At 34.4% G+C, this 11,165-nt stretch overlaps 1 protein-coding gene across 1 annotated transcript in view; it reads right to left on the bottom strand.

Moving 5' to 3' along the window:
* Nucleotides 1-2,470: 2,470 nt before the first annotated feature.
* Nucleotides 2,471-11,165, bottom strand: part of SYT4 (synaptotagmin IV) — a 9,741-nt gene continuing 1,046 nt past the window's right edge. Inside the window, exons 2-4 of the mRNA XM_010005039.1 lie at nucleotides 7,961-8,776; nucleotides 6,315-6,435; nucleotides 2,471-3,166 (exon numbers count right to left, since the gene is read on the bottom strand). Of these exons, the coding sequence (XP_010003341.1) occupies nucleotides 2,859-3,166; nucleotides 6,315-6,435; nucleotides 7,961-8,776 (1,245 nt within the window). The 3' untranslated portion in view covers nucleotides 2,471-2,858. The remainder of the gene's footprint in view (nucleotides 3,167-6,314; nucleotides 6,436-7,960; nucleotides 8,777-11,165) is intronic.

Genomic DNA, 11,165 nt, shown 5'->3' with positions numbered 1-11,165 from the left:
TTTTTTGTCTCAGTACAGGTCCACATTTGCTCCTGCCTTGTCTGGTTTACAGATGTGTTACAAGTCGTCTTTACTCAACTTTCCAAGTTAAACATTGCTTTAAGTGAAAACCAAAATTCTATGTACAGGGGTTTTTTAGGTTTAATAAAAATTTCTTTGCTTCCCTTTGCCATTCTTACCTCCCTGCCCCCCAACAACTGTCATTTAGCTGACAGAAATATTGACCCTCAAGCTGCTACAGGAACTTAAACAAAAAAATAATTGATCACGACTTGTTGGATGCAAAACGATAGGTAATCACATCCCATCATTAATTTAAAAAGATGAATTTGATTTTTTGTTCTACTAATGTCAGAATTCTTGTCCATAGAAGACAGACAACTCCTGTCATCTGATTTTTTAGAGATAATGTACCACTTACGGGCTAATATACAAAACCTTTTTTTTTTTTTTTTTTTTTTTTCATAATTACAAGCTGTCTCACTGTCTTTCATGCAATCACTTTCAGTATAAAACAACTCTGATTGTGTGATACTGACTTAAAGTTCCCCAGCTGCTATAAGATCAAACAGTATATCCCCTTTTCCATGATCTTATTGGCATTGCTGGGTTGACATAGGAAGAGCTTTGCTCTGTGATTGCACTTCAAACCCCACTGAAGTCTGTGGGCATCTTTCCTTTGACTGGGTGGCTTTGGATTAGCTCTGCTTGAATGTGGCTGGCAAACTAGCCCTTAAGCAGTTAATCAGCTGTCTAAACATATAAGCAAAAAAAGATTCCTCTCCTTTTTACATACAATAAGCACATTTTTTACATTGAGCATTATCATAAAAAGCATGTTCATGTTATTTTGAAAATGTATTTTTACAGAAATTTATAAACACTGTTATATCAAACACATTCTCAAAAACTGGAGAAAATACCGACACAAAACCTGGAAGAGCCTCAACAGAATTCTTCCAGTACTATTTATCTACTTGCATATTTCATATTTCAGTGTCCTTTACTGCAAACATAAGTTAGCCATATGAGAACAGGTAAAGTTGACAACAAATCTCCAACAGTTTCAAATAGAACCTGGATCTATTGTTTCATGAAAATAATCTGACATCCAATGTATGTGTTTTTTTTAACGTGACATGCTCGTTCTGTTACCTGTACTCACATTGAGCACTATGTTAATCCCCAAAAAGTTTTATTCACTTCAGTGGCATTACACATGACAAAATGACATACGCGAAAATACTGAAAACGGTTTTTCACTTTTTAAATCCTTCTTACATCAACAACTAACATCATTATATTCTTCTTCCTATATATTGTAACTGAAAATTATGTAGGAGTGATATCTGAAAACAACTGTATATCAGAAACCAGTGTACAAACCTCAGGAAATAATCTGCCAATAGTTGTGCTCTAGTTCTGACAGCCTAAAAATCTATCTGGCATGACCAAGAGTAAATTTCACAGATCTAAATGTTTTATTTACGTATTATTTATGTTACATATAATGATCCCCCAGCCTGGCAAATTTTAAGTTTAAACATACATATGTCAAACTAACATGAAATCAGAATGTTATTTTCCCTTACCGCCACCAATTTTCAGTACAATCAGTAATGGCCTTTAATGCACATAATCTAAGTGAAATGCACTTTCCAAGTAGTTTGTCTAACATAATATTGGATAAATTGTAATGTGAGCTCTGTTTCCAATCCTGCAATAGATTAAAAATGCATTAAAATCTTTATGTGGAGAGTAGTCTTGTTGACTATGATGGTATTACTCAGAGTTCATAAAGTTAAACATCAGAATAAGATTTTGTTCTCTGTTTCATTCTTTTGTTCTTTAAGGAAAACAAAAGAAGAAACTACTTTTCTTCAAGTATTACTGACTGGTTTAAAATATAATTGGTGAAAGGTCATTGACTGTAATGTCCTGCATGTTACCTCATCTCAACAGAAATGCTTTCCCATGGCTTGAAATACTTAAGTCCTTGCTGGAGGAAAAAACTGCAAGCCATATCTAATCCCAAATTCTAGCTACACTATAGCATATGCAGTCACCCATAAAGCAGCCCTTTTTAACAAAAGAATGTATGTTAAATTACTTGATGACTTGAATAATGTATCTATTTCAGTCACTGTAATAAAACAAATTATATACATACATATTAAAAAGTAAACTGTAAATAATTATACAGTATTAACACATAAAACAACTAATTGCACATGATGTGGTATGTAAAGCAAATTGCTAAAAATCTCTTCAGTCTTTGGGACGATCAAAGTATAAGTAACCAAAAACTTAAAAATAATGATTGAATTTTCATAGAAGGTTTTTGATGGAGGGACAGAAGGAACTCCCCTCCTACTCACCCTCATTCCCTGTGACTTTCACAGACGCAGTCCCCTCCCCATTAAGCCACAGGTATGTTGTGTTGTTTTGGGGTTTTTTTTCTATATTTAGTGATATATTTTAATGAGGTTATCTTCTTCTGTATAACAGTACTAATAATGCTTCCAGTAACTTTTTCATAAAACATAGCCTGTTCTTACTAAAGTTTGTAGTGCTTCAAAATCTTCAGACTATTAAAACTCCAGAAGAATATGCATCTTACAGAATTAGGTGAAATTCTAATGTAATACAAATTCCTTTATTTATGGTGAAACTTTAGTTTCCTTCTGTTCTGATAATTTAATCCATTTTTTATTCCCCAGAGCCCCCTTGAAAAAAAAAATTAAAAAAAAAAATAAATGGTTGTTACAAGCCTGTAATTATAAATATCAAAGAAAAAAGCTACTTCTTGCCTATGGAAACATACATAGCTTTTCAAGTCACATCCCCTCTCTGAGCTGCTAACCATCACACAACATATGCCATTTGGCAATCTGTCTCCTAGGATATTCACAAATTTCTTTCCAGTGCTCTCCACCTGTTCCTTCTGCTGAAGATCCCAAGGTTAACCGGCCAATGACCTCATTCCTTGACCCCCTATCTGAATCTAAAACCAAAAATTCAATGCTGATATCGTCAAGGCCCTCACAAGGAATGTCAAAGACAAATAATTCATTGAACACTGCATTTGGAGTGCATTTCTTCACATGGGTTTTCTTTTTAGAAATTCTCTTCTTAGCATGATACAGGTTCACTTTGACATACGGGTCTGTAATTAAAAGCAAAAGCACAGATCAGCTACTGAACAGTACTGTTTAGAAATTCCTTGATGTAGTTAATTGTAAATGTCATACTTTAGCAATAGAATTACATCACAATAAGGAGATGTTTCAAGTTATTAAAGATTAATCTCATCCAATGTTTGCGTTTACTTCTGAATTAGGCCCTTTGAGCTTCCTTTACAGTCACCAAAGATGGAAACACGATTGTCCCTTTAGTGCATGATTAATCTCATCAAATACAGGTATATCCTTAATGAGATAAATCCTGCCCTGCAGTCCACTAATCCCAGTAACATCTCTAGTACATGCAGAGGTGGTCTGAAGATACACAAAATTTTAATGGACTCTGACAAATACTTACCATTACATATTTATGTGAAACAGAAATCAGATTTTCACATGTTCTACCAGTAGGGGATAACTGTTAGCAACAATAGGACTCATGCAAAGAAAAGCCTCAGAAAGGAGAAAATAAGGTCTTGTTGGGGAATGGATAGATGCATGCTATTAATATATTTTGTGATTCTATCAAAGTTATTTGGCTTGATTAAATTGCAGCCACCAATTTTTATTGAACAAATTTAAGACTAAACTTTAAATTTAAGATTAATTTTGTTGTTAGGATTTTTACTTGACTTTATGTATGTGCTGTGCTATTACTGAAGTAAGGAAGGGAAAATGGCTGTATTTTTAGCTGTCAAACAACTCTGAGTGTTCACATTCCTCATAATTATTCAACAATTACAAGATTCCTTTGCTATTGTCTTCAAAAATGGCTCTATTTCCTCCTTCATGGGAATTCTAGATAATACTTTAAAAATAATTCCTTTTGAGTACCTTGGTACTTAGTTCAAATGTGAATCTATTTCTAAGTTCTTATGGTGTAAATAAGCAGTACGAAATCCTTTCTACTGAATCTGATTAAAAAAAAAAATTGTCTATGTAAACAATCAGCTAATAAACATCAAGAATAGTTGAATACTTATTTTAAAAAGCTAAATGAAGGCTGAACCATATTTAGAAGTTCTATGACAAAGTTATCAGACTGAAATGGTCCAATGATAAAAAAGCTTTTTGTTGCCTTGTGCTGACAATACTTTAACAGCAGGAAGGTATGATAGAATACCTCTTCACTTTCATACTCTCACCATAAGAAACCTTTAAAAATTTTGTTTTAATGTAATTAAAATGTTAATTGGCTTTGGAATGAGCATATGCCATGTAAGCATAAAACCCACCAAGAACAATATCCCATCAGTGGATTCACATTATTGTTAGTTCTGTTTAAAGAGCATTAACTGACTGTGGCCTCTAGATTATCCCTCTTGGTTTTATTAGGTTTAGTGGGAGATCTTAACATTAGTGATCAAGCAAACCAAGAAGGTTGTGGGAATGGAACAGCTTCTGATTAAAAAATTCACATCTTCTAAGGAAACTGAATTATGCAAATGTTTAGCTGATCCCATAGAAACACAATTTCATCCTTGCCCTTCTACAAGATTTAAGTTGCATTGAGGCAAAAATCACAGAGGAAATAAGGATTGTTGTGAGTGCAGTATATTACTGACACCCAATTATCTATCGAATCTGGCCTTGCTGATGAGCAGCAAATAATGAAGAATTGTCTAAAAGAACTAGGTAGCATGGTAGCAGATGTAGCATGGCTGCCTGTATCTCTTGCAGATATTATATTTCTATTATAGTTAGCAAGGTTGTACTGAGGGAAGGCAGAAAGAGTGAACAGAATTTATAGCTTTACTCATAAGAGGCACTTGAAATAAATGTGTCATTTGGATGTGCTATAAGGTCCAGGTGGCTTCTGAGACTGGGAGGGCTTTTGTTTTCCAGTTATTCTGCTAGCTGGGTGAACCTCAGTCAGACTTGGTCCATTGTGATCATCTTTTTGTCAGGCCAGCTCCATGAAACCTCCATCATCTGCTATGACTGATTTTTAAAAGTGTGCGTTCTCTCTTTTAGTCAGGTTCCATTTATATCCTTTCTCCTTATGATATGTAAATAAAATTGAGATCAAAAGGAGGTTTTCAATGGAGCTTCACCGTGTAAATGGAAGTTATCTATAGTTTTGTTGCACTGGATCCAGTATGGGCTAACATTTTAGATAAGTTGCAGAAGTTCTTGGTGAGAGAAGTAGAAAACCTGTATTAGTTGCTGTAGTGACTATGAGTCAGTGGTTCCCAAAACTACTTCATTTTTAAAAAATCCCATGAAGTGAAAGATTATCAATCCTCTCCATAATCTACAGAAGATGCGCTACTGTTTGTATAGTTCTTTGTTGTGTACTTTCTTTTTGTGGAGTTGTCTTACCCTTCGTATATTGTACAATTTATTCTGTTGTTATATTACTTAGCATTAGTGTGCATCTAAGTGCAATTTTAGTACTGGCTTCAAAGGAGATTCCACTGAATGCAAAATGGCACAAGACCAGGAAAAGGGAGTGCAAAAACTGCCTCTTCTTAGCACACTCCAAGTACAGCTCATGATAAAGCATGGGGTTTATATCAGAACCTGCTTACAGCACTGGCAGGGTCCATCTTTTCACCTTGCCAAGTAAGTGTTAGAGTTAGTGTGCCAAATTCAGCACAAATGTAACTGGCTGCTTTTCTTGGTGCTAAGCTGAAATAAATCATATAATAATCTCACTCAATACTGTTCTTCTATAAATAAGCTATTGGGGTTTTCTGTCATAAATAAAAGCTATTAGTCTCTGCCAGCAGCATCCCATACTTATGGCAGATGGGTTCTGTTTAAGACCATCACAAAACTTACTGGTTTCCAATGTAATGTGTTTGGGGTTTGGTTTTTTGGGTTTTTTGGGGGGTTTGTTTTTTTTTTTGTTTGTTTGTTTTGTGTGTGGGTGGGTTTTTTTGTTTTTAGTTGTTGTTTTTTTAAACAAATGTCATTGTTTCTTAACGTGATTGAAGAACAAGTTTGTAAAATATATACCCTAAAAAATAAAATATTGACCTAGATATGAATAAAATTAATAGGTTGCAAATAATAGAAACTCTATTTCTGAATCCATGGGCTTTTTTTAGTCTTTGAGATGCCACATTTCAGGTATCTTCTGTCCTTTTTTTAAGATTCTTTGGGCATATTCATTAATAAAACCATTACCTGATAATCCTGACACATCAGATTTAGGTAGATGCCTGGCTTTTAAAACAACCACAGTGAGAGTGTTTGTTGTAGACTGATAACAGAGAGAGATCAGTAATTCTCCACGCCCAGATGATTTCTGAGGAAATGACAGAAAAAAAATAAATAATAAAATTTTGAAACAATTGTCTTGACTAAGCTTTAAACCAGAATTAAGAAGACTTATAAAATGTCACATAAATGTATGTTCTGAAATGGTGTAAAAGGATATAGCTTAAGGAACTATGCTGCTTTACACAGCAAATATAATTTCCCTCTACTGTAGTTATATAACCCTTTTTATGTTTGATTGTCAGACTGGACAAAAATAAATAATAAATCAATGAAAATACAGGTTGGCATGACATTATTAACTTCAGAAATTAGAATTTAAACCCTACATCTTCAGAAAAAAATCTCAGTGGATGAAAAGGATCTTAAGCAAAACAAAATTCTGTAAAAGATATATCGATTAAAAAAAAAGGTAAATTAAAAAATCTTAATTAAAATGCTTTTCAACAGGATGGGCTCATCCAGTTAGTGAAATCTCATCCCCGACACTTTCTAAAGCTGTGAAATACATCTAAAAATGAGATCAAAGACTTTCTCTATGATTACTGTATTTGAACTTGTAGCAGCAGTTAACTTCACAGAAAAGAGGAAGAAAAGGAAAAGAAGCAAAAATAATACCTTATATTCCAGAAACCCAATATGTTCAAACTATCAATGACACAGTTATCATAATATAGCAATAGAATTGCAAAATAACAGTTTTAGTTACAGGTATGTTGACCAGTAGACATTTATTTGATTTGGCAGCATGCTTGCTCTTTGAAAACAATCAAATTGAAAGTCAATACACATTCTACATCCTTAGTAGAGATTAAGAGAAATGCCTGTGATGCATGTGCATTTCTGCCACTCAGCTGCGATGGTTGTAAATGATCATTGCATTTGAAATTAGGCAAAAAGATATGAAGTATTTTTAGCCCTGTAAAGTGTGTATGTTTTGCCATTGACTTCACTAAGGCTTTGGTTTCTCCCTGGTGTGCTACTATTCTTCACAGGCTGCAGCCTGTGTCACAGTTCTTGAGAAGGTAGTAACAGTACTGAAATATAAGAACTTGCTACTGCATCAACAATGTAGTCTCTAGGAGGTTCCAATTTGTTAACTAAAGTGTACCTGCATTCTTAAGAATCTACTTGTGTAGTTGAAGTGAAAGATACACATTGATTTCAATAAGCTTTAAGAAGGAATGTTATCAAACAGAAAAGAGAGAGGAAGAGAGGAATAATATATCACACTTTAAATTCCTGAATTTGAAAGAAAGTGTATGTGAATTTAGCCCTCTTGATCTAATGTAAAGGGGTCCACTCAAACCTGCGGGGCCAACTGAATAAGCAAGTAGAGTTTAAGACATTGGTAATTTCTTGAAATACTCTTATTGTAATGTTCTTTCATTACATTTGTGTAATTGCTTCCCCATACTGCCATTATGAAAAAATCTCAATCACGTGCATGATAAGCTCATTCCCTTTCCTTTCCAAGATGGCAGCAGCATTACACAAGAATCATAGCTAATACTAGCTCAACACTTTTAAAGTTTAAATTAAAAATATGTTACCCTAACATTTCTTTTGATGATCTCTCTGTCCATTAGCAGCTTTCCTTCCGACAGTTCAATTCCTGCAAGGGGAATAAGGACTTCTCCAATGACATCATCTCTGGAAAACCTGTCAAAGCTCAAGATCATAAAGTGAAGTGTTAAGTCTTGAATTTGGCTATATGGGATTCCATAAAACGTGAAAGTCTCATCAAAAGCTGGATCCAAAGTTTTCCTCAGCACTCTGGTTTTCACCTTGTGTTTCTTCTCAGGCAGGATTGTCATTTTGATATAGGGATCAGAAGTCATTGACTGTTCATCCATTGCTGGCAGCCCACGCGCTTCTTTGATGTTCACTACAAATGCCTTTTTCTCAAAGTTGTACTCTAAGGAGAAAAAGAGAGTTCCTAGCTTGTCTTGTTTATCTTCAGATGACAGAGAAGTGATGGATTTTAAACTATCAGGAGATACTGAATCTTTCTTCCTTTCTGAAAAATGCTTAGGAGATGAATTTTCAAGATCTGGAGAGCTCTGGATTTTAGAGGTTGTTTTGGGGAAGTTGCCATTCAGATCTCTCTTCTCCAGGTCAAGATGGAGAGAACTCTTTGGCATCGCTGACTTGTTCTTTGCTTCATTTTTATCGTCTGCTCCAAACTTCTTTTTACTGTTGAGATTCTCAGGGTAAATATCAACCCCCTTCAAAACATGGACAAACTTATATGGAGGGGTCTTATTGGATTTGGAAGATTTACGCTGGCAGCAGATCCAAGCAAAAAGGGAGACAGAGAAGACAAGGCCAAATGCACTAAAGATCCCAACCACTGTAGGAATTTCATCTGCAAATCAAATAAATAGCAACAAGCACATAAGCATCCATGCCTTGGACTCTGTGTGACATTTAATAAACTTATTTGTTAAAACAAACCGATACAAGATGGTAATAGCAGCAGGATCAATAGACTGAAAGTGCATTGTACATATTGCTCGCCACCTGCAGGCATGAATGTGTAGTCCCTCAGCAAGGCACGCATTATCTTAGTATCTTTCCATACACAGAATGTCTGGGAGGAAAATACTATTCCCATCCTAATAGTAATAACAATTAGTAATTGATCGACTATCTCTTCCTTTTGTATGTAGTTTCTGAATTTATGTCCATGAGTAATACCAGCTCTCCAAAGGTTTCTGCTTTGAGTTTATGGAGATTTTGTGGTTAGATAAAATAGATTCTGTAATACATATTAAGTATAGATACATCATCTGCTTTTCACGCTGCTTCCTAAAATACACTGTACATTCGATTAACTCATTTTTTATGGTCTGATCCCATAATTGCCTGGAGGTATCTTTGGGAAAAAGCTGAGTTTAACCGGAGGTTGTAACACTCAACCATTTCAATAGGATTTTCAGTATTTCGCAGGAGCAAGTCTATCAAGAAAATATAGAACAATTATATACCAAGTGTCTTTTCCAGATGGATGTGACACTGAGCAGTCACATGTGAGTCTAAAGCTGAAAGTACTATTAAGTGCATCATTGATAACCACTAAGTTTTGCATTTAAAACACTGTGAACCAAAGCTATGGAGAGTTTACAGTAAGGGTCACTACTTTTAGGAGTATGTAAGAAAAACACAAAAACATAATTCTCTTCTGCCTTAATATGAATTCTATAGTTAAACTGAATAAAGAGAGAACTGAGCAAATACAACCTTAGCTGTCATATGGATACATTAGTTGCCATATAGAGAGTATCATTAGTCCTTCAAAGCATGCATCCAAAGGGCGAATGAGCACAACTAATGGGAAATCCAATTTTGCCCATAAGTAATGTTATTAAGTGAGTTTAAATCTCTCACAATGTTGCAATCAGAACTTAATATTTATTCTCTGCAACAGTGGAATACAGGTAGAATATTAATGGCATGACATTGTTTATGCATAAAGGCAATTGTGCAATAGTTCTGAGTCTCTTGAAATTGATTAGCAGATCATTCTGGATGAGAAAAGCAAAATTATCCTCCTCTATGAAACACTCAGTTTCATCTGGGTAAAGGCTGGATGGGTAGATGTACTGCCTCTACACCTTGGCTTATAAGTGGGATGATACAAAAAATAAATAAATAAATAAATAAAAAAATCCACAACCACATTATCAGAGCAAAGTAGGACATCATGTTCCAGCACAGAAAGAATCAGGCCTGTCTATTAATGTCTTCTGACAATATTAATATCATTTTCCCTTTGTCTACAATTTGTATCAATCTACATACTTAATTGTAAGAATTTAATAAAATTACTGAAACTTACAGACATAACCAAAAGAAGTGTTTTTTTTTTTTCAAAGTAAAGCACATGGCTCTGAGTTTCAAGAATTCCCTGAGCTGCAGAAATTTAAATATGCACAGTATAAAAGTAGAAAGCAAGGACTAACTGAAAACTAATCAGAATACTTTTAATAGCTTTTTAAAATTATTTGCACATTTAAAATATTTTTTCATAAAATGTCAGTCTTTTTACAGCAATTGAAATTAGATAATATTTTAATTCTACAGCTACTGAAAGGAGTGGTAGAATAAATCTGGTGTTTAAAATATTAATTACCTTCTTTAAACAAGCAATTAGCTAAGCAGGATGTCACAAGTGGGGTTAGAAACATTAAGTGGGTGGGGTAGGAAGGAAGACAAAATGGTAAGAAAAATGGTTTTATGTTTACAAACAATTTTGTTGCAACCTCAATTTTTTGCTGTCATAATGTAAAGTGATTGTTTAACATCCAGGGCAGTGTATTAATAGGAAACATCACCTATTGATCCTGGGAGAAGTTATTATTTCAGTTACATGATATAAATCTGGAGTCACTTCACTTAAGTCAATGGAAAGATCTTTGAATTAAACCACTGGTAAAGCAAATACAATCTAAGCTGCAGTCGATATTTGTAAAGGAGAGTTCAGAACATTTCTACTTATTGCTTTCCTGAGTATTTACGTACTTATATTGAATAAGTGCACATATATGACTGCTTCTGAAACTTGTGGTATCACAGTGAATCACTACACCCAGGGCACAGAAATGACAAAACAGAAAAGTTCATTATTACCATTGCTATTCTCAGTGAACCCAGACTGATCATTATGCAGCTCTTCCACTAAAAAACACTGGGTACATGTATTTCCATCTTCCCAGCACTATCCTTTACAAGACTACCTTTCACTTTAACTAGCAG

Source organism: Chaetura pelagica, unplaced genomic scaffold (assembly GCF_000747805.2).
Source record: "Chaetura pelagica isolate M959 unplaced genomic scaffold, ChaPel_1.0 scaffold121, whole genome shotgun sequence".
NCBI lineage: Eukaryota > Metazoa > Chordata > Aves > Apodiformes > Apodidae > Chaetura > Chaetura pelagica.
Note: the sequence above shows the minus strand (reverse complement) of the source record. Positions and strands in the feature narration are given on the sequence as shown.